Source organism: Camellia sinensis, chromosome 2 (assembly GCF_055761805.1).
Source record: "Camellia sinensis isolate YWXY chromosome 2, ASM5576180v1, whole genome shotgun sequence".
In the NCBI taxonomy this organism is placed as follows: domain Eukaryota; kingdom Viridiplantae; phylum Streptophyta; class Magnoliopsida; order Ericales; family Theaceae; genus Camellia; species Camellia sinensis.
The window spans coordinates 44,271,229-44,297,308 of NC_138962.1; the positions used below are offsets into that span (position 1 = coordinate 44,271,229).

Consider the following 26,080-nt stretch of genomic DNA (forward strand, 5'->3'; position numbering starts at 1 on the left):
TTCTATGAAGTTGCATCTGTCCTTTGATTTCCCTCGCTTCCTGAATCTAGAGAGAGAGGTCTTGACTTGCTTGTTGATGAGTATTATATTCATTATTGTCCTTTATGCTAATTATATAAATGGTGTGTATCATAACTTGTCTTTATAGTCATTTTACCTAAGGTTACAATTGTAATAGAAAATAAACTAATTAATGATTTGTCTTGAGAGGAAAAGTGGTGTGTAAATAGAGCCTCCTTTCTTGTGTTGAATTCCACTTATCAAATTTACCTCATTGAAGAAGTCATCGGCCCATTGTCATGAATCAAATGTACCTCAATGTTACATTATATTTTGGAGCTATTATATATATTCTGCCATTAGTGATAGTGATATATGGTATTCTTGCAATTTTTTGGCATCGTACGTTATCCGTGTTGTTTTATCATCAAAGATCACCTTAACTCTTTATTTTGGAGCTACTAAATTGGTTTATAAAATAAAATTATTTATATATGAGTTTAGATGTAATTGATAATATATTAATGTTTTCCTTATTTATTTTCTTTGCAGATTGGTTTTTGATGACGTTTGGAAGCATACTTGTAAATGAAGATCAACTATTGAATTTTTTTTTCTTGAACTGATACTTAGTTCTAGTTGCAAATCAAGATCGAGTGTTATTTTTATTTTTGGACTCAACGTTAGTTCATTTTGGAATTTGCTATGATGGTTTTTGTTTATTATACTTAATGGATTATTAAATTCATTTGTTTGATGGATATATTTTCATTTATAATATAAATTGTTTAATGAATTTTTTTGTGGAATGGTGTATAATAGCTAATGGATTTAGTAATACATTGAAAAGACTATTGAGATATGAGCAGGGATATTTGTGAAATAATAATTTAAATTGAAATATAAAATATGGAACAAGTTCAATGACAAATTTTTTTCGTCATTTGTACTTGTTATTATGACAAAGTGATTATTTGTCGCTAATAAATATTTTTTGTGACAATTTATTATAGCTTATATATGAAATATTTGGTTCATTTTGTTATTTGGTAACTAAAAATTTCGTCATGCATATATATATTTGTGACGAAATATATTTCATCACCCATGTATGACTTTTGGAGACAAAAAATTTCGTCACCTTTACATCTTATTGTGACGACATTATTTTCTCATCAATGATCAACAATGGTGACAAATTTATTCGTCAACTAAAGTTATAAATATGGTACTGAATAACTATTTGGTGATGAAAATGAGAATTTTTTGCGACAAAATGTTGTTTTATTGGTGACAAAAAATTTCCTCACTGAAGTAATCTCATTGGTGACAAAATTATTTTTCGTCACGGTGGTTTTTAGTGACAAACATTTAATGAAAAAACCGGTGACGAAAATATTTCCTCACAAATATCTATAGTGACGAAATTAGCTCTTTGGAGACAAAAAAATTTTGTCATTCAAGGCCCAACTTGTTGTAGTGATTCCCCCTCTTTATCAAATTGTTGTTATTAACCGTAGTAAACATTCACATTTAAAATTCATTGTGTTAAATGTTGTTGTGATACATAATTATGTTGTGAACATTCATTACATATGTAAATTAATTAGACACTTTGTGAACATTAACCACTGTGTTTAGAGGAAATATATCACTTTTGTTATCTCATGTTTTAAATTGTATTTCAATTTTGAGGTTGTATTATAAGATTGGCATTGCATGATTGTAGTAAGAATATGCATTGCCATACAAATTAGGACTGTAAATGTTCACAACATCCTTTTATATGTTTGTGTTAACATCCACATGTTCTTGAATGTTGTTCATGGTTGTATGGGTCTTATGGAATAACACTCTCAGATAATGAATTTACTGAAAAAGCACCCTTGTATAAACATACATTGATTTTTACACACTCACACAATATGCACATTGTGTTTGTGCTGACACAGTTAACATCCACATCCATGTACAGATGTGGATATTCACATCCATACATAAAACTGTGGACATTCACACCCATGCACACAACTGTGAACATTCACATCAATGGCAATGCTGTGAATGTTCACATCTGTTTGACTATGCTAATCACATAAGCCTTATTTTAATTTTTTTTAAATGCTCCATTTTGCAGATATTGCACAGAAGAAAATCTCAAAAAGAAAAAGAGATGAGTATCATGTCAAAGAAGAAAGCCCACAAGCAAATACTAGCAGCAATGTTGACATGCGGCATGTCAACTACAGATCTAACATGAGCGGACTGGTGAAATTAATGAAAAACACCAAATTCACACAAGCACAGCTTGGCTACTTACGGCAAACACCTTTTTGGCATTTATTAGATGCATTGAGAAATGGTGAGATCGACCTTGACAAATACATGAAGTACGATGATGTTGTTGTGCATGTCCTACAAATGTACAAAGCTTCAAAAGATGCCTTCTACATTGGGGAGAAGAAGATGAACATACACAACAGCGACATCAAGCTGATTTTTGGTGTGAACTGTGGCACCAAGCCAATGGAAATATCATATGGTGCGAAACCAAAGACTGGCATTATAAACAAAAGGTGCAAAAATGTCAGTTGATTGATTTCAAAATAGATATGCATCCTTTTGACCGAGACATTGAAAGGCAAAAAGAAAGATGATAACGAAGAAGTTGCCCGACTAGTCTGCATGTATGCTCACCAAAAACTTTTTTTCTCGACAAGCAGTGAGATAATAGGATGGGGCTACTACGCACATATGGTCCCATTGGAAAGCATGCAAGAATATGATTGGGCCAAGCAAATTAGAACAACGTTGACATCCTCCATTTCCCAAAATGACAAAAAGCCGGCAAAAGTTACCGGCTATGTCATGTTATTGATGGTAAGTACCCATGTTCTCAAATAATAACATTCACATGTCCTTGAGTGCTGTTTATCTATGCCAATTGTGAACATTCACATCTGTACCACTGATGTGAATGTCCATATGCACTTATGTTTCACAGATGTGAATGTTCACATCTGCACTACTAATGTGAATGTTCATATTCACTCATGATATATTACTGTGAATGTTCACAACAGTGCCACTGTTGTTAATGTTCACATATGTTGACATTACTATGCAAATGCTAAATAACATATGTCTTTGTTGTTTTGTTGAAGTATTGGTTGTGTGAGCACACAGCCATCCTACAACCTCACAAGCCCAATGTCATTCCTCGCTGTGTCAAGTGGGATCTGACTGCTTTACAAAAGAAGATGAAAACCACCTCTTTGGCTGATATTGGTTTTAATGAGGCATGACCTTCAACTATTGATCAAAACATTCACATTATGACACTACCCAAATATATACGTTAAGTAACATAACTTGTCATTTCAGGTTAATGCCGGCGAACTCCTTGCAACCCCAACAGAATTACAAAAGTTCAGGCGTATAACATTGAAGGTGGAGCCCAAAATTTATGAACCAGCCACCACATCTCCCAACCTCTCTAACATCAAGGAAGAACAACACAATGGCAACAACTCCCAATTTTCTGGGGATGGAGTTAAGCTAAATGATAGTAATGAGGACATTCACATTCACTTTAGCAGCCCACATGATGAGAGAGCTATTGTCATAGCAAACACAAGCCAACCCGACATCATCGATATGCTTGTCAAAGAAAATCGGAAGGCTTGGGGCATCATAAGGCAGTGGGAAGCAAAGTACAAGCACCTTCAATTCTCATGGGAGTTAAGGGCAAGAGTCATAGCTGATCTTGAACATAAATTGTTCAACCAGTTAAGCCCACCCAACATGAATATTGAAATAAAAAAGTGCATGGAGCAGAAGGGTGAAGAAATTAAGCGCTTAACGCAGCTGGTCATTGACTTAGAATGCGAGAAAACAACTCTTCAGGACCTTTACGATGATCAGTCAGTCCACATTGTCACACAAGCCGAGGCGCAAAAGCAACCCCTTACCCCAATGCAACACAATCTCAACCCACCTTCTAGGGTGAAGCGCATCAAGGAGAAAGATCGAAAAGAGCATCGCTTGCTTGACTTCCAGTACCCAGACTTACCTGGCCAAAAATAGCCCCATACAGTCGACATTGTTGAAGATGTGGACAAACACCCACCAGCGAAGCACACAAAAAAATTATTGACCTTGACCAACAAGTTCAAAGTCTGGAGCATGATGTCCAAACAAGATAAGCAAAAGGTCTAGGCTTTACAAAAGAGTAGAGGTGATGAATAAGTAACCGTACAAACACCTAATGTCAACATTCACATTCCATAATTGTGAATATTCACCATTGTGCTTATTTATTTGATTTGTTCAAAACTGTGCAATGTTAATATTCACATTGGTTTGTTTAAAATGTATAGGTTACTTGTGTGGAAAGGAGACTCGAAGTCTACATATATGTATTTTGATGACATTGTGAACCTTATCAAGGAGGAATTGATACACAGCAATATATGCCATTACGAAGTTGATTCACTGTTCATGCATATACACACAGACACACACACACACCCACAGTCACAGACACACATTGTTCACCCACCACAAATAATATAATACGACCTTATGTTTATGCAGCTCATAGACGCATATGCCGAACTATTACATGAACAACAAGAGGTGGTCAACCCAACTTTAGATGAAGCGTCATTCATCTTCACGAGCATGTGTTTGGTAAAATCTATCATTCCATTTTAGCTAATGTGAATTTGAAACTTCACAGTCTATTAATTATTTGTCCAATGTGTACAGAAAGTGATACGAGAGTACCATCCTCGTAAAAGAAGTAAACACATTGATGCACATGTGAAAAACTACCAAGGAGAGAGATACCTACTATTCCCATTGCACCATGACTTCCACTGGATGATAGTTATGTATGATGCTAAAGACAATTTATGGATGCATTATAACTCGTTGCGCCCAAGAACAGGCATACATGACCCCATATCGACCAAGCACAGGAAGTTATAAGTGGCTCTTATTGTACACAAATATAAATTGTTGTCATGCGTTGAATTCCAAAAATGAATGTACACACACATATATTCGTTGGTGCCTAATGTGAAATTCCTTACATAGAGAAAGTACATCGAGAACGTTGTACGCATTATTGGCGAGCCATCACCCTTATGGACTAAGTTAGCAGTCCAATATCCGTCACAACCAATCATATCAGTTGATGTCTGTCCTCGGCAGGGCGACGACTCGTAAGCCTCACTACATTTTTTACAAATCCTCCATAACCATTATGCAAACATACATGTCAAGTTCTAATCAAAACCATTTTGCATTTATAGAGTGCATTGCGGACCTGCAGTATGTTACACTATGCGAGCGCACATATACCATGAAGAAATTGTTGGTAGCCTCACTAGTTCTGAATGGTGTGAACTACGAGATTTATTAGTACATAGTTTTTTGAATCATAAGAAAATAGAGCGTCATTAAAACCTATAGGTGGGGGGTGTCCATCTATAAACTAACCAACACTTGATATGAATGTTAATATCAATTGCTTTGACATTTTGACACAACAATTGATTGTAAATCAGTGATACAACATTTATTACTGGGAAAAAGCCACTTGTGAATTTTGATCTAACCTTGGTGTTGTTATGTTAATTTATGCGATTGTTTGAATCTGATTGTTCTATAATACACATATTTTGTACAGGAATGTTCACATTGTCTACATGACATCATTATGGATAACATACACAGGTGTGAACATTCACATTTGTTCTTATTCATAACAGTTGTGAATGTTATTCATCTCTGCCAAATGTGAACATTCGCATTTGTACCACTAATGTGAATGTTCATATGAACTAATGTTTTGCAGATGTGAATGTTCACAGTTGCACCACTGATATGAATGTTCATATTCACTTATGATATACTGTTGTGTTGTGATGTGCATAATTTATGCGATTGTTTGAACCTGATTGTTCTATAATACACATATTTTGTGCATGAATGTTCAAATTGTCTACATGACATCATTACGGATAACATACACAGGTATGAATATTCACATTTGTTCTTATTCATAACAGTTGTGAATGTTCACACCATGTCAATCTCTATGCATGTGAAAGTTCACATTATAATTTATATTCATGTCAATATTGACAACAATAATGTAAAAAAGTTCAACCCATGTGCGAGTATTCACATAATATAATTCTTTTACGCAAATGTGAATGTCCACATCATGTATTCATTATTAAAACATCAACAAAATATTAGTTTGGTACCCAAAAAGAAAAAGAAAAAACACAAATCAAATATTAAGTTTGCCAAACCATTATTATGTTTGCCAACACAATGTAATCTTAATGCAACGGAATGTTTGCCAACACAACACAATCTTATTTCAAAAATCAATATAAGAATCCCATGTAAAACACAATGTTGAAATAAAAAATGTACACCCTATATCTGTGACACCATGAACGTTTAAGTAAATACCACATAAATATTTATAGTTATATATAATTAAGATTGTACGTAAGGATATATTATTAAATAAATAAATAAATATATAAATTTGGCATTGGGTTATCAAATATGAGATTAATTAGAGATTATTATTTGGAACCAAACTAACACATTTATGGATTATAATACTAGTTGGGTCAAATTAGAGTTAAAAATAGTAAATAAATAATAATATTGATAATAATAATAATAATATTAAGCCTATGTGATAAGGTTAACTAGCATTAATTAGGGAGATTTGTAAATCCTCCAGGAGATTTGTAAATCCTCCAGAAAAAGGGTATTACGCCACCTGTACAATTTTGATCTAAGTCATTATAGTGAAGATTCGGACCTCATGTATATAAACAAGCCTAAGCAGCAAATAAAAGATACTAACATGAAGGACAGTCAGTGAAAGTACTGTATAAACCTCGGAGAGATAGGAAAATATGAAGAAAATAGTAAGACTCAATCTTAAGGTGAGTTATATTATAACTTGAATTACCATAATATATTTTATGTATGTTTTGACTTACCATAATTTATTTTATACAAGTTATATTTTATACGTTATATTAATTCAAGTTATGTTTTAGAAATATTTCAGTTACGTGGATTCATTTCTAAACTCTATTTGTTTAAATGAAACCCATGGATATGTTTGTTTAAATTTTAAAGAATATTTGACTATGATCTTATAAACAATTATGTTTTGTAAGTACCACTACGGGAGTCCTACGCCTTAGGAAACTTATATAACCATTGGCCTCTATTTGACCACTTTGTGGTTCTCTGTTTGTCATGGATCCATTGACCTCTGTTCTAATTGTCACTTCTGTGACCTCTGTTCTGTTCTGTACCGTGGTTATGGTTATTTATATAATTTCCGTATTTCAGTTTCTGCCACTTAAATTATTTATTTACCAAATTGAGTTATGTAAATGTTTTGGCTTAACTAACTATCCATGGTTATTTTGTATTCCCTATACTTTTGGCATAATATTTCTCACTCTGATGTATGCTTATAGCTGTTACCCTTTCAGGTGACGAGATGTAGGGGAACTCATAACCTCACGAAATGGAACTCGCACGTGGATTGATGTTAAACCACTAATTTGTCTTTCTTTTCTTTTTTTATATTTTTTTGCTCCCTTTTGTTCTACTCGGGGCCGGTCACTGAATAATAAAATAATAAAACCCCTATAAATGTATTTTCTCTTGTTAAAATAGTAAAATGGAGTAATTTTCTATTAAATTATTTTTATTTTCGCTTGCGCAGTTTAATTTGTTACAAATAGAATCAGTTAGTAAGTTGTGATTCCAACCCTAAGCCCCTAGGGTTGGGTCATGACAAAGGTGGTATCAGAGCAACGGTTCAAAAAAAAAAAAAAAGAAGCTATTTTAATTTGATCAGGAAGTTCAAAAAGTTATAAATAAATCTATAAATAAAACTGTATAGCTAAATAAACATAATAAAATAAAATAAGATAAAATAATAATAATAATAAATATTTACCTGCAACATTAGTCCTTTTGTGTAATGGTGTTGTAGGAATGTCTGGATTAATCTTGATGATGCGTTTTGGGATGAGCTCGAGGCCATTAATTTAGATGAGATTTTAGCCGAGCACTCCACCCCCGCCTCACCTGAGGGTTGGGGAGATTCAGAGGACATAATCAGAGGACATAATCAGAGGACTGCACTTAGGCCTTGCCCAGTTGATGGGTCGGCCAGTTTATATCCAGGCTGATCCTACCGATGTCCCACATTTACTATGGAGGCAAAGCCTTGTCGATACACGCAGACGTTTTCTTGGATCATCTCATGTCTTTGGCGTTGCCCCGGGACGTAACCGCCTGCACTATATCATAGGCCCTCTACCCCCAGATTTTGTGGCCAGAAGGGGGAACGTGTACCCTGAGGGCTATATTTTCACCACAGTCCCTAACCCAATGGAGATCATTAATAATCAAAATGTTGACTTTAATAATGACCTGTCATATATTGAGACACCCGGCTGGATTGTCGACCGAGCATTTTTTGGATACATACAGTTCATCCCCATTTTCACAGTCCAAGTAGCGTGGATGTGTTTTGGTGTAGTCCAGTTAGGATGGGAATTTGAGCTTTTTATGCAACACTATTTCCCATGGTTTTTCGGCCCATTTGACCCACCACTCTAGATTTGGTAGAAGGAAACCTTTTTGTATGCTGACCATGATGGTTCTGATCCCTTTTTGTTGTCTTTTTGTTTTGTTTACCACAGGGATGGGACACTAACATATTCTGATTGATGTAATATTAATTGTAAAATAGTAAAGTTGGCATTTTATATAGATATAGTTTACGCTACATATGCTTACATGTATGCTGCGTTGTAAATATAATGCCTCGTTTATTACTTTGTAGAATGGCCAATAATGGTAACAGAAGTGAGTCATCAGTCAGTGGCACTGAATCGATGGAAAGAATAATGGAAAGAGCGGTTATTAGCTTTTTGCAAGCCTTGCAGACTAACACCAACAATGGGACGCCGGAACGGCAAGAAGAACCAGTTACCATAAAACAGTTTCAGGATCTGAAACCCACCACATTTACCGGCGGCCCAAACCCAGTAGTAGCAGATGCTTGGGTTAAAGACATGGAAAAGATTTTTCGCACCCTACCTTGCATCGAAAGACAAAAGGTAACTTTCACCACTTTCACTTTCAAAGACAATGCACAGGAATGGTGGCTTCTCACTCTAGCCAAAGAAGAAATTATGACTTGGGCAAGATTCTTGGAAGTATTTCTATGAAAAATACTTCCCAGATTCATTGTAGGAACAGAAGACATCCGAATTCATACATCTAAAGCAAGGAACCATGATAGTGGCCGAATACGAGAGCAAATTCACTCAACTCGCTAGGTTTGCAACATACGTCATCCCCACCGAAACTCGAAAAACAAGAAAATTTGAAGCAGGATTGGATACTTAAATTAAAGACAGGCTCGAGGTCTTGAAATTGCCGACTTATGCAGAAGTGGTAGACCGGGCGTACATTACAGAAAAGGGGATTAAAGCCTCGCGTTTTGGGGAACCAAGCCAAAAGACGCGATTCTGGGAAAGAGACAACAGAAGACCTAGTGTTGCGCCTCCTAAAAAGGTAAATACGGGCACAACCGGTTCAGGCCATCAAGGTCCTACCAACCCCCAAGGTGGCACTGTTCCAATTTGTCCCACTTGTGGGAAGGCTCATTGGGGACAATGCCATTGAAACACGGGAGCATGTTTTAAATGCGGTCAAGTTGGCCACTTGCTGAGGGATTGTCCAAAGCTGACTAATCCTGCAACCAGCCCCTTTGGCCCAATCAAAAAACCCGCAGGACCTGGAGGGGAGAGGAACGACCAAAAACGTCAAGGACGAGCTGTCACCTTGGTACCTAGAAAATCAAAAGTTACCGAAAATGTTGTGTTATGTACACTTTCTGTCTATGGTCATTTAGCTCATATCCTCATTGACTCTGGGTCAACTCATTCTTTTGTTGCACCACACTTTGCTGCCAAGTTGGCATCAACACTCGAACCATTAGGATATATATTGTCTGTGTCATTTTCTTCTAGTAAGTTTGCCTGTAGTACTGATGTGTACAGATCATGTACTATATCCTTAAGAGGCAAAACTTTATATGTAGACTTGATTTCCCTCCGCATTAGAAACTTTGATGTGATCTTAGGTATAGATTGGCTGGCTGCCAACCACGCCTCTATTGATTGTAAAGCCAAAAAGATTTTCCTCAGGTTACCAAACCAACCCGAACTTGTCTTTGATGGGGCTGGAGTTTCAAACCCTCCCTGTATTATATCCTCCATGACAGCCCAATGACTTCTAAGAAAAGGTTGCGGTGGTTATACTTGTTATGTGATCGATACACAAAAAGAGGCCCCCATCATTGATGCAATCCCCATTGTACGAGAGTTCCCAGATGTTTTTCTTGAAGAGCTACCCGGTATTCCGGTTGATCGGGAAATCGAATTCACCATTGAAACCTAACCTGGCACACAAGCTATATCAAAAACTCCTTATCGCATGTCGATGATAGAATTGAAAGAGCTGAAGACTCAACTCTAGGAACTCCTGGACAAAGGTTTCATTCAACCTAGTACCTCACCCTGGGGAGCTCCAATATTGTTCGTGAAGAAAAAGGATGGCACAATTAGATTATGCATCGATTACCGGGAGCTGAACAAGGTCACCATCAAGAATCGATACCCTCTGTCGCGAATCGATGACTTGTTCGATCAACTTCAAGGCGCCCAAGTATTCTACAAAATCGACTTGCGTTCTGGCTACCATCAGCTAAAAGTCAAAACAGAAAGCATCGAAAAGACTGTCTTCAGAACCCATTACGGGTACTACGAGTTTCTTGTCATGCCTTTTGGCGTTACAAATACCCCAGCAGCCTTCATAGACCTTATGAATCGAGTATTCAAACCCTATCTTAATGAGTTTGCCATCGTCTTCATTGACGACATCCTCATATACTCCAAGTCACCAGAGGCCCATGAGCAGTACTTGCGAACGGTTCTACAAACAGTACGTGATCACAAACTTTATGCCAAGTTGAAGAAATGCGAATTATGGATCAGTAGTGTACACTTTCTCGGTCACGTCATTAACAAAAATGGCATCTCGGTTGACCCCCAAAAAGTTGCAGCAATCGTGGACTGGCTGCGACCTACTAATGTGTTAGAAATTCGAAGTTTCTTGGGTCTAGTTGGCTATTATCGACGCTTTGTACAAGATTTCTCAAAGATAGCATCACCCTTGACCCAGCTAACTCAGAAGAACACATCTTTTGAATGGATTGACAAACAGGAGCATTGCTTTCAAGAATTAAAAAGTCGACTTGTGTTAGCTCCTATACTAGCACTCCCTACAGAAGCAGATGGGTTCGTAATCTATAGTGATGCCTCATACAATGGTTTGGGTTGCGTTCTCATGCAAAACGGAAAAGTCATTGCTTATGCATCGCGACAATTAAAGACTTACGAGAAGAACTACCCGACTCATGATTTGGAACCGGTTGCGGTAATCTTTGCTCTCAAAATCTGGCGTCATTATCTTTACAGTGCACCCTGCGAGATTTACACTGATCACAAGAGTCTTAAATATCTGTTCACACAGAAGGAACTGAATATGAGGCAACGGCGGTGGCTAGAATTTATGAAAGACTATGATGTAGAGATCCATCACCATCCAAACGAACTGAGCAGAAAAATGACCAGAGGTTTGGCATGTACTCTCATTTCCCACAAGATCAATGGACTACTTGCCAATATAACCGTGGAACCTGCATTGATTGAAGAAATTAAAGCGCGCCAATGTGAAGATAACCTTTTGAAAAAAAAGTACGAGGAGCAAAAGAGTACGCCTGATCCTGATTTCACTATAAACAATGGGATACTAAAATTTTGAAATCGAATTTGCGTACCCGACATTCTGGAACTCAAGAAGAAGATACTGGTGGAAGCTCATAGCTCGAGATTTGCGGTTCACCCTCGCAACACAAAGATGCACCATGATTTAAAGGAACACTACTGGTGGATAGTAATGAAAAGAGACATAGGAAGCCATGTCTCCAAATGTCTGCATTGTCAGCGTGTTAAAACAGAACATTAGAGACCTGCAGGACTGCTGCAACCACTCCCCATTCCTGAATGGAAATGGGAGCACATTACTATGGACTTCGTGGTCGGGCTACCACAGTCACTTTCGAAGAATGATGCAATATGGGTTATAGTAGACTGATTGACGAAGTCAGCGCATTTTCTACCAATCAAAATCATGTACTCCCTTAATAAGTTTGTCACTTTATATATCAAGAAAATTATTCATTTGCATGGTATCCCAGTTTCGATTGTGTTTGATCGAGACCCCCGCTTCGTGTCTCATTTCTGGAACAAATTACAGAAAACTTTGGGAACCACACTAAAATTTAGCACTGCTTATCATCCACAAACAGATGGGCAATCCGAAAGAACAATCCAGACGTTGGAAGACATGTTACGTGTGTGCGTATTAGACCTCAAAGGTAATTGGGATGAGCACCTACCTTTAGTGGAATTTGCCTATAACAACAGTTACCAAGCAAGCATTGGAATGGCACCGTACGAAGCTCTGTATGGAAGGAGATGTCGATCACCTCTGTGTTGGACAGAAGTCGGGGAAAGAAAATTGTTAGGCCCCGAGATCGTGCAAGTCACAAGTGAGAAAATTCAACTCATCCAACAACGAATTCACACTGCTCAGAGCCGCCAGAAAATTTATGCAAATATACGGAGATAGGACTTGGGATTTCAAGTAGGGGGTCATGTGTTCCTTAAAAACTCACCAACAATAGGAGTTATCCAATTTGCAAAGCGAGGAAAGTTAAACCCACGTTACATCGGGCCATTCGAGATACTGGAAAGGATTGTCCTGTAGCCTATCGCCTTGCACTACCTCCTGAATTATCCAATATCAACAATGTGTTTCACGTTTCAATGCTCCAATGGTACCTCCGAGATCCAGAACATGTCGTCGACTATGAGAACCTGGAAGTTCAAGAAGATCTCTCTTACGAAGAGCAACTAGTGCAGATTCTCGATCGTCGTGATCAAATTCTCCGAAACAAGACCATACCGCTGGTAAAGGTCTTATGGAGAAATCATCGTATCAAAAAAGCTACGTGGGAAATGGAAAGTCAAATGCGAGCCAAATACCCACATCTCTTCGAAATTTAAGGTACGTCAAGTTTGGGGACAAACTTCTATTTAGAAGGGAAGAAATGTGATACCCTAAACATTTAAGTAAATACCACATAAATATTTATAGTTATATATAATTAAGATTGTACGTAAGGATATATTATTAAATAAATAAATATATAAATTTAATTTGGCATTCGGTTATTAAATATGAGATTAATTAGAGATTGTTATTTGAAACCAAATTAACATATTTATGGAATTATAATACTAGTTGGGTCAAATCAGAGTTAAAAATAGTAAATAAATAATAATATTGATAACAACAACAACAACAACAACAACAACAATAATAATAATAATAATAAGCCTATGTGATAAGGTTACCTAGCATTAATTAGGGAGATTTGTAAATTCTCCAGAAAAAGGGTATTACGCCGCCTGTACAATTTTGATCTAAGTCATTATGGTGAAGATTCGGACCTCATGTATATAAACAAGCCTAAGCAGCAAATAGAAGATACTAACACGAAGGAAAGTCAGTGAAGGTACTACATAAGCGTCGGAGAGATAGGAAAATATGAAAGAAATAGTAAGACTCAATCTTAAGGTGAGTTATATTATACCTTGAGTTACCATAATATATTTTATGTATGTTTTGACTTACCATAATTTATGTTATACAAGTTATATTAATTCAAGTTATGTTTTAGAAATATTTCAGTTACGTGAATTAATTTCTAAACTCTATTTGTTTAAATGAAACCCATGGATATGTTTGTTTAAATTTTAAAGAATATTTGACTATGACCTTATAAACAATTATGTTTTGTAAGTACCACTATGAGAGTCCCACGCCTTGGGGGACTTAAATAACCATTGGCCTCTGTTTGGCCAATTTGTGGTTCTCTGTTTGTCATGGATCCATTGACCTCTGTTCTGATTGTCACTTCTGTGTCCTCTGTTCTGTTCTGTACCGTGGTTATGGTTATTTATATAATTTCCGTATTTCAGTTTCTGCCACTTAAATTATTTATTTACCAAATTGAGTTATGTAAATGTTTTGGCTTAACTAACTATCTATGGTTATTTTATATTCCATATACTCTTGGCATAATATTTCTCACTCTGCTGTGTGCTTATAGCTGTTACCCTTTCAGGTGACGAGATGTAGGGGAACCCATAACCTCACGAAATGGAACCCGTACGTGGATTGATGTTAAACCACTATTTTGTCTTTCTTTTCTTTTTTTATATTTTTTTGCTCTATTTTGTTCTACTCGGAACCGGTCACTGAATAATAAAATAATAAAACCCCTATAAATGTATTTTCTCTTGTTAAGATAGTAAAATGGAGTAATTTCATGTTAAATTATTTTTATTTCTGCTTGCGCAGTTTAATTTGCTACAAATAGAATCAGTTAGTAAGTTGCGATTCCAATCCTAAGCCCCTGGGGTTGGGTCGTGACAATATCGGCTCCTTGCATGATTTCTGATTATGGCTTCCTAACTTATCACATCTCTCGCACCTTATTTGCTTGAGTTTCTCACTCCTTGATGGGATTCTATTCTTTTTCGGCTTTCTGGGTAGTCTTTTCACAGTTGGTGGGTATATAGTGAAGTCTGTGGGATCAAAAGACAGCTTTTCCACCGATAGTATAGGGAATATGGCACCCTAATAGGCTACACAATATGTCTCTACATGAAAGTAATGTTCCACACAATCATTAAGATTGTAGTGGCTTTTCTGAATAGCAATCACAGCATGGTCACATGAGAATCTGTTGATTTGCCATTTGAAGCAAGAACACGTATGCCTTACAATATCAACTGTAATAGATGGTATCGAATGAACTTCAAACACATCCTCATTGGCTTTGCTAACTTGCCAAGACTTGCTATCGTTAAATGAATCAAGAAGCATTGTTTCGAATGTAGGACAAATAAGCTCATTCCATTTGTTTGCTTGGTCATGCCGTGCAGACATTTGCCGCATAAACTAAGTACGAATTATGTCCACCATTTGAGTGATAGGAAGATTGCGTGCTTCTTTAATTCAATTATTAAATGACTCCGCCGCATTGGATGTCATCTCCCCATAACGCATGCCCCTGCACAATATCACAAACATTGTACAATACTGAATTTAATTTATTCGAAACTGAATATGAAATTTCACATTGCCACAAAACATAACTGAAAATTCACATCGCTACCATTCTAAACTTGATAAATGGAATACATTAGGAAACTACTATTACCTGAAATATGAATTTGCCCAGTGCCCAGATGCTAAGTCCTTGAAAAAAGTATGTGCTCGTTGCTTACCCTCCTCTTTTAATTTCGCAAGCTTTTCATGGAACCCTACCACAATTGGCTCGTAAGCACAGTCACCCAAACTACTAACTAAGTGATCCTTAAATCCATTATCAATTCCTTTTATCCGGTCTCTTAAATTGCTCTTTAAGTGTTGTAAGCAATAACCGTGGTGAGCTGATGGGAACACCTTTGACATAGCTTCTAACAGACCAAGATTACGATCGAAAATAAAAGTAATCTGGTGCTTACCATCAATAACCTTCCCAAGTTCGTGCAAGAACCACGACCAATTGGCCGTGGTCTCTGAATCAATAATCGCAAATGCAATAGGAAATAAACCTACAACATAACACCATTAAACAATTGTTCACAATATTCCAAAGTGAATAGAAAACAATATAAAGGAAACAGGTCATGTGAATGTTTATATCTACATTGACCTATTACTATCGTTGTTTTTGGATTTGGTTTCATAAACATCAATAATGTGAACATTCACACTACTGTCCATTAATGGATAAACTCACATTAGTAGACACTGGTGTAAACATTCACATCAGTGTATACTAATGTGAACATATTATTGTTCATTAATGGATAAACTCACATTAGTAGACACTGGTGTAAACATTCACATCAGTGTATACTAATGTGAACATGTGAATGTTCACATTACTGTTAATTTCTCAATCAGTCATATTATATTGTTGTTCACATCAATGTGTATTGATGTAAGCATTGACACCAGTGTAAATGTGGAACACACTGTGTAATTGTCCGTTATATGTCCACAATATGTCGTTCAATGTGAATATTTATGTGAATAGACAGCTAAAAAAAATACTAACCATTGTTTCTATTTTTCGCCGTTGTCGCAAGTAGCTGACCTTTATACTTTCCTTTGAGGAATGTTCCATCCAGGAATAATAAAGACCAACAAGAATTGAACTCAGAAATACACGCAGCGAATGATACAAAGAAACGACAAAACTGTCGACTACTCGTATCATGGTCAATATTGACATAACTCCCCGGATTGTAACGCATTACAGCATCTGAATACCACCGCAGCTGGTCAAACGATAATGAGTGATCTCCATGAATAACAGTCTTTTCTTTCTCCACGCCCAACCATACCACGTGGTAACTCACATCTAGCCCATAATCCCTCTTCAAAATAGTCACCACTTCACACGGCCGAGTCAATGGCTTGTCCCTCACAATTTCATACATGGTACTCGACACCAAATCAGAATTAACTCTCGGATTCTTCAATGTTCAGATATCCGTACCACAACTATGCACATCACTGAACCTCTTGATGTAGAAAAAACCATTTGCTCGTTGTGCTCTACAATGTATAGCCTACAAGCAGCCTCTCTCCTCGCGCATTGCACACACCGCCGTAACCTTTATTGTCTCGTTCTTGACATACGTAAACTGAAACCCATATTGGATGGCATACTTACATAAAACATCACGAAATTCCTGTGCACCTCCAACAAACCGTTGTTTCGTATGCGTAATACCATTTGCCCAAGGGGCTGACAATAACACCTTCTCCTTATGGTGGCAAAATCTCCGTAGTGCATCCATTTCTCCCTCACCCCCTACACGCAGCGACCCAGAGCTACTCAACTGACCAATATCACTTTTCAACTCAACGACAACTTCTACATGTTGTACCCCCATTGATTTAGCAAGCAATAACATGTTTTAAAAGTTTTCCTCATTGTCCAAATCACACCTATTAATCCTAGGTAGCCAACAGAACAATGAAATAAAATTAGCAGACAACTTATCCTATTTTTCACACAAACACTCCACCAAACGCAAATAACACAATGCGCAGGCAGCATTTATTACAGTTGTACTGCAACCATATGTGCACACTAACATCATAAAGGTATCCATCTCTTGTAAAAACACAATAATACAACAGTCAACAATAATCCAAACGATATGAAAATTCACATTGTGCAAAATTAAATGCCTATGTGTACAGTTCAAGTGCTAAATCCATAATGAAAACTATCACTACCATCTTTACACAACATAAAACATTTTACAATATCAAAAAGACACCACCACATTAAGGTGACAGTACACAACATGCAAGCAACCCTCCATAACTTCATATTAACAAGGTGTGAACATTCACATTGTTACATATATTCTGAATTATATCACCCACACAGAGCCTCATTAAGCAAATATCAAAGTAAAATGAGAACATCCACATTCTTCACATAATCTGAATGACATCCCCTCCACAGGACCACGTAAAATGCATATAATTGAACAAACAGAGCATCCGATCCATATCAATCAAAAAACAGAGCATTTGATCCATCATATAAATCAAAACATAAACTGAACATGTACTCATAACCAAAATGATACTAACCTTAATCATGCAATCCTACATTCGTCCTGTAACTCGAAAACAACTGATTTGAACTAATTATACTCCAGAAAATGTGATAACCGAACACCGTCCAATTCGTCGTCTTCACTCAAAAATCATCGAACCATACTACAACAGCAACAATGAAACCCTAGTACATCAAAGCCTTGAAATGAGCATGCAAAATAGAAACGTATTCATTTGAATTAGAATGATGATCAAAAGTGTGAAGATAGAAACTACCAAAACTGAATCAACGAAAAAAGAGGCAACGTGGTATGTGTATTAACACAATATATATATATATATATATATAAGGACATAATAGTCCAGGTAAAAATATAAAATTAGTAAAATGGACCTTATGGAATAAAAAGAAAAATATATGAGACTAATCAGGTTATAATAATCCTTTATGGACCTAATGGGTTATAACAATTCTAAAATGAATTTATCAATAAAAATCTCAAAAAAAAAAATAATTTATTAATTTATTTAGGTCACATCACTTTTTTTTTGTTATACGTCTTTTTATAATAATAATAATAATAAAAAAAAAAGTCAATTTGTAAGTTACTTTTCAAAACAAATCTAACTTTGAATCAAAATTTTATATACGATCATTTTGAGAAGTAGGAAAAAAATCAACTAATTTGTGTCACATCATTTCTTTATTTTATTTTTCTTAAACGTTTTTTCATAAAAAAATTAATAAATAAACTTGAGTTTAGAATTTACAAATTAATTGATTTTATTTATTTATTTTTAATATTAATTAATTAATGGTGTTTGACTGTAATTTTAAATTATTATATATTTGTTTTGGATTTTTCAAGTTATTTTACTTGAAAAGGTGAATTTTTTAAAAAATTATAATTTGTAATTTTTTTTCCAACTTATTTGAAACATTTAAATGTGTATGAACAAAAGAGTTTGACTTAATTATATTTTTAAGAGTATTTTGAATATTTACAAAAAAAAAACAAAATTTATGTGACAATTTATTTAGTCAAATAAGTTTAATTTTTTTACAAATTATTAAAAGTTGTACAAAATATGTTTATAACATATTTTAAGTCTTTTAAGCTAACAACATAAACGGTTATTATCATAAAAATTACATTATCAGTGATACACAAATAGTATTAGTTGAATTAAAATTTGACAATAAAAACCGTTTGATTTAATTTTAGAATCATGATTTGAGTATGAAATTGACTTTGAGAAAAAAAATTTAAAAAAAAATTATTTAGTTACGAGTTTTAAATTTTTTTTTTGAGTTGTATCTTGAAATTTTTTTGGGTATATTTTTTTTAAATATTTAAAAATTTTCAAAATTTTATTTTTTTAGGGTAAATATTTTTTATTGTAAATATTTATTTATTTATTTAATGTGCGTTGTATTTCCTACATTTGTGAGCTGTATTTTTTAAAATATTTTAATTAATTTTTAAAATATTAAAAAATTGAAAAAAGGTATTTTTATTTTAAATATAATTTTTTATTTTAAATATTTTATTTTATTTTTTAAATATTTTTTTAGTTTTTTTAAATATTTATTTTTTGAAAAAAAAAAATTGGATCCCTTATATATATATATATATCTAAATCATAACAAATTATTTGGCCAATACTTTAAAAAATAGCAAAATATTTTTTTTGAAAATATAAAAAATAATAAAAAATATTTTTCTTTAAAAATAAAAATAATAAAAAATATTTTTTTTCAAAGAAATAGAAATTAAAAAATAATTTTAAAGAACAAAATAAAGAAATTTTTTTGTTTGATTTTTTTTGGTTTTAAAAATAGAGTTTTGAGTTTTGAAAAGAGTTTTGAATTGAATGTTTGGTTATGAATTCTAAAAAGAATTTTGAATTTTTTTTTATTGGAATCATGATTTCAAAATTAAATCAAATGCTACCAAAATATTTGACTTATATATTCATTTTGTATAGATAATTAGTAATAAAATGAAAAACTAATACAAGGGGTTCTTTGAATTTAAAATATTAATAAAATTCAATTATAAAATAAATATAATATTTTAAGAAATGCTTTAGTTTAAGCTACACAAAGAAATATATATATATATATATATTTTTCTTTATCTTTTTTTAATTTTAATTTTATTTTGTAATTAAATAATATAAAAATAAAATTAATATTTTTAAATGATCAGACTGGGCCAAACTGGGTAAAACTGAAAAAAATGTGTCCAGCCCAGTTGGACTAAATATTTTTTCCAAATTCTAAAAATATTATTCTCTTCGTCCTAAAATAATAGTCCCTTTTGAGGAATCTAATTTTTTTTAGTAGTACAATTATTACATTTTAAAAATGTTAGTTTTCCAAAATAATTCTGTGATGTTACATTTTTTTTTTAAAAATATTAATTGTCATAATTATACTTTTTGTATTGTTAATAGATTTAAAAGAAGGCCAAAATAACAAATTCATATTATTTTAATCATTAATTTTAAAAAATGAACTAATATTTTAAGACAATGAAAAATAAAATAAGAAACTAATATTTTAAAATAGAGAGAAGTAGGTTAGGTTGGCGGGCCATTGGGCTAATGGCCACCCTAAGAGAAAAAGTATAGATGGCAAAATTCTTCGACCCAATTGTATTGGCTTCAAAACGTTTTTAATATAAATGGATTGTGAGAGCATTGATCGGGTAAAGTAAAATATAGTGATAAGTAGATCAAAATTGTCAAATTTTTAATAAATTATAAAATTATATCATTAAAATAATTAAATTTAAAAATAAAAATTATCTTAACTCAAAAATTTGATCCGTTCTCATTCCTAATAGTTAGAGAGAGGAGTGCATTTGTTTGTGGGAAGTATTTAGGTGTGTAAGGTGCATACTATATGTATTTACGTAAGTTTTCATAAATATATATAAGTTACTTCACAAAATCGTATAAATTCTTATAAATATATCTATATTATAATTTTTTAAATTTTTATAAGTTAAATTACATATATTTATAAAAAAATTACGTAATTTAATAAAATACCTTACATATATTTATAAAAATTTACATAAATATATATAATGTACACTTACATACTTTACACTTAGGTACTTAAAAATTGTCCTTTATTTGTTAAGTGAGTTTTTGGTTAACTCTGTCAGAGTGCAAGTTTATTGACGTGGTTTTTTTTTTTTCTTTTTTTATGGGTAAATTATAAATATATCTTTTAGAGATTTAATTAAAATACAAATTATTTCTTATGGTTTTAGAAATTACATTCCACCTCTTGAGATTTCTAATTTCATAACAAATCATCCATTTTATTAATAAATCATCAAGTCAATTAATAATTTTTAATAGGAAAAATTAGTCTAAGGTCCCTCTCCCATTTTTAGTAATGGAAGAGATCCACAATATTATTTTTTAATGTCTAAGGTCCCTCAACCCACACCTATCTATTATAGAGAAATTTGATATATCTCACGCTCTCTATCTCTCTCCTGTTGCTTTTCTCTCTCTCTCGTTGAACAGCTGAACGCAGAGTTCACCCGCGACACCTTCGATGGCAATCAAGTCTTAGAGCTCAGATATGAAGCTTACTTGCCAATGGCGATTCGCTGCACCAAATCCATCTGTTCATCGGCTCGTTCCTCTTGGAATCTCCACTCCATTGCCGTCGCTCACCGCCTCGGCCCCATTCTAGTCGGCTACACTAGCATCTTCATCGCCGTCTTTGCTGTTCATCGTGCTGAAGCTTTGGATGCTTGTAAATTTCTGATTGATGAGATCAAGGCATCAGTTCCCGATTTAGATGAAGGAGGTTTATGTCAATGGAGAGGTTTGGAAAGAGAATTCTGAGCTTTTGGAGAGGATAATTCAGATTGTTGAGGGTAATGGTGTTTGTAGTGAGAGGAAGAAGGGTTGCTGTGCTGTGAAGGTGAAGGGGAAGAGTGGAGCTTCTGATTCTTGTGATAATTGAGGGATTGGAGAATGGAATTGGGTAAGGGAATTTTGTTGAAATTGTATTTTCAAAACCCTAGTTTATGAAACAACATAACCACTTGATTAGAATGCTATGAAATGTGGCGTGTCACTGTAAGAGTGACTAATGTTAATTGAATTGATTGTTGAGCTGAATTTCTCTGGTTCAATCCAGAGAAATTCTCTGGTTTTTTTAACTGAATTTTCTTTGGGTTGGTCCAGAGAAATTCTTTGGTTTTGAGCTGGAACCTAGAATTCTTAATTTGTATAAATCTCACTGATGTTATTGTTTCTTTTTTTTTTTTTTTTTTTTTTGTGGTAATCAGCTCGATGTTGTATGCACTTTTTGTCCTTCATTAACCACTCCTGAAGGTCAAAGAAAATTTCAAAATTTCTCTGGAAAGTCCAGAGAAATTCTTTCAAGAATTTCTCTGGACCCATTTTCTCTGTGATGTGAATTTTCTCTGAACTAATTTTCTCTGGACCAATTTTCTCTGAATCAACTTGAGGGACCTTTGACATTATGAAAATATTAGATGTCTTTTATGCTATAAAATCTTAATACGAGGGACCTTAAAAAAAAAAAACCCCTTTTTAATAATGTTATAAATATATTTCAATTAATAATTTAGATAATTTTATTATTAAATATGAGAGCAATTATAAATTTTTTTTTTAGTTAATTCTGTTAAATAAATTTTTTTAACAAAAGTATATTTATAATTTTTTAAGGGGAATTGACCAGTAAATCCTATTTTGTGGACTTGTAATCCATAAGGTCCTGAATGTTTTCTTGGTGACTGGGTGGTCCCTTAATTTGTTTGTTGACAGTTTTGCCACTGCTAGTATTATTGATTGACATTTGGTGTAGGTTTGTATGGGAGAAGGTGAATGTGTGTTTGTGTGTCACGTTGATCGAAAAAGTACACTAATATTTTTTTTAATTTACTAAGTGTGTAACATACAGCATGAGACGTGGGTTGTAACGTGAACACAAGTAATTTGACACTTTTTTTTTTTTTTTTGTGAACTAAGTAATTTGACACAGTTTGACATGATCAATTTGACACGAACAAGTGTGTCACGTTTCGGCATTCCCACAGTTTGACCCTTTCTTCCCCGATTGCCATTTGTGGCGTTTTGACGTGAACCTTACCATTTGTTGGGTTCACGCAGAATCCGATTGCCTGCTCCAGTAGGGTACGATGGGTGATGCTTCAGCCAATCCCACCGTTTCCCGTTCCAGCTCTTAATCTTCTGCCCTCCTATGGACTAACTAAGTTCTAGGTCGTCGTAGAATGTCGGGTCATCCGGGTCTGTGAAAACCCATCTTTTAATTATTCGTTAAAGAAAATTAATTAATTAATTTTGTCTACAGTCTATCTGAATTATATATTAGTTTAAAAGTTAGTTTTAAATTGACTCAATTCAATCACTAACAAGACATTATTAAGAATAATAATATTTTGTGGGTGTTCAATATTTGTTGTTTATAAATTATTTTAATTAGGATTCAATATAATAACTATTTTTACTAAATACCTTAGTTAAAAATCTTAGTGTGCCAATTTTCAGAAACCCACAAAAAAAAAAAAAAATACAAAGAAACAAACCGTGGGCAAACAACCCACAGCTCCTACCAAACCCACCATCTTTTATAAAATTTAGGGAAAGCTTGTAAAATTTAGGGAAAGCTTACTCTTAGAAATTGGAGAAAGGGAATGGAATTTTTTTGAGAAAATAAAATAATGGAAAGAATGAGAGAGAGAGAGAGATGTCTTCAATTTATATATATATGCATGCAAGCCTTCCTTGTGCATGCAAGCATTCGGTGAGGAAAAAAAAGAAGAAGAGAGAAATCCCAAAAGCAACCAAACTTAGTGATAGGAGAGGAAGAAGAGTAGGAGATTAAGGAAGCCAAAATTCTCAACCATTTTGTCACCCTACTACTAAGTAAGAAAACTCTCTTAACCCTCTCATTTTTTTTTTTATATATAATTGAAATTTTTCAGATTATGTACATTTGATACATTGTCTAAAACTGTGTTGAGAATAATTTGTCTTGAATCTGCCAGCATGTTACCCGAATTTTTAGATAATTTTATACTCAAAATTTCGAGATGATTTCTTCTACAAAGTTGTTGATAATGATGTTTAGTTTATCCAGAAATTATTGGAAACAATTTTTGAGCTTTCTAAGAATTTATACAAATTTTTAACTAAATCTGAAACTGTGTTGAGAATAATCTGTCTTGAATCTGCCAGCATGTTACCCGAATTTTTAGATAATTTTATACTCAAAATTTCGGGATGATTTCTTCTACAAAGTTGTTGATAATAATGTCTAGTTTATCCAGAAATTTTTGGAAACAATTTTTGAGCTTTCTACGAATTTATACAAATTTTTAACTAAATCTGAAACTGTGTTGAGAATAATCTGTCTTGAATCTGCCAGCATGTTACCCGAATTTTTAGATAATTTTATACTCAAAATTTCGAGATGATTTCTTCTACAACGTTGTTGATAATGATGTGTAGTTTTTCCAGAAATTTTTAGAAACAATTTTTGAGCTTTCTACGAATTTATACAAATTTTTAACTAAATCTGAACTGTGTTGAGAATAATCTGTTTTGAATCTGCCAGCATGTTACCCGAATTTTTAGATAATTTTACACTCAGAATTTTGAGATTATTTATTCTACAAAGTTGTTGATAATGATGTCTAATTTATCCATAAATTTTTGGAAACAATTTTTGAACTTTCTACGAATTTATACAAATTTCTAACTAAATCTGAAACTGTGAGACAGATTTTACCATGTATTTGAAAATTTATTTAAAATTCTATACTAAGCCAAATCTGGTAATTTCTAACTAAAAGATGAAATTTGAGAAGTCTAGTTTCATGATAAATTTTTAGATTATGGGTTTGATCTATAAATCTAAACATGGAATTAATGTAAGGAAATGTGACAAATCTGTGTCATAAACACCCTTGGAATTTATTTAGAATTATTTATAAGTTATTTTTGGAAAATGCTTTCTGAAAAATAACCATAACATGTTTATTGAGTATCCTGTAGATTGATATGAATTTTAGAATTGTATAAGTAATGTATTTATAATTTTATTTGCAAGATATATACTCTGAAAATTTTTCTGGACAGAATAAAACCACCACTTTAATAGTATGCTAGTCTAATTTTGTAAATCAAAAAATTTGTGCATGTGTGTATTTAGGGTTTAATTTTTGTATCTAAGTTATTATTTCATACCATGGTTTAAATAAATTGTTTATTTAAATTCTGTACTTTTATTTAGTATTGTGTGACACATGCGATATTTTATGATTGGGAATTTTAATGAGTTGGTATAACATTACTTGTGATTAAAAAATTTGGAATTATTTGTGATCAATATCAAAATTAACTGAAATGATTAACGGCATATACAAAGTTAATAATTGACGGTTAATACCAGTTGTTCGGGGTGAGTCTTGGTTTAAAGACTGTACGGAATTAAGGGTTGACTGTTAACACCGGTTGTTCAGGGTGAGCCCTGGTTTTGAGAATTCTCATGTAAATTGTGTTGCGAAACTCTAAGATGGCACGTGACTTATTTGAACCCTTTTCGGTATTCGGTTTTGGAATAAGGGTGGATTTGCAAGTGGCACACAGGGAGGTTACTTACCCCTGGCAGACCGTTTCCTTAGGGCAGACCACGGATGCCACTACTTGAGTATATAACTCCGGACGTGGGCATCCCTGGTAGTTACGGTTGGTAACACTTAAATATTTGACCAAGGGAGGGTTTCAAATTAACCATTGCCATGCTTAGTAGTTGGTAAGTTAAATCTCTTTGGGGAGATTTTGTGTGTCACTTAATTTATTAAAATTACTGAAACTATTCTAATGGTTGTAATTTCTGTGTATAATTATATTGTTATCTCATGTTTAGAATATTATTATTTGTCTCTTAAAAAGAATGGTAGGTTGGTTACGTTTTCTTACCGTGTTGCAAAATTCATGGCATATATTTTGTTGCCCTGGCGTTTCATGCCAGATTATGTTGAAGAAGGGACTGAGGCTGAAATTGGAGCTGCTGCTAATATCGAACCTTGGCTGACTTAGAGTCAAGATTTTGTCAGAATAA

At 33.8% G+C, this 26,080-nt stretch overlaps 1 protein-coding gene across 1 annotated transcript; it reads right to left on the reverse strand.

The window, feature by feature from the left end:
• Window positions 1-15,291: 15,291 nt before the first annotated feature.
• Window positions 15,292-16,787, reverse strand: LOC114313775 (uncharacterized). Its single transcript, XM_028260189.2, has 4 exons — window positions 16,403-16,787; window positions 15,720-15,893; window positions 15,497-15,599; window positions 15,292-15,346 (listed from the first exon to the last, which is right to left on the reverse strand). The coding sequence occupies exons 1-4, from the start codon at window positions 16,785-16,787 to the stop codon at window positions 15,292-15,294; spliced, it is 717 nt and encodes a 238-aa protein (XP_028115990.2).
• Window positions 16,788-26,080: the final 9,293 nt, after the last annotated feature.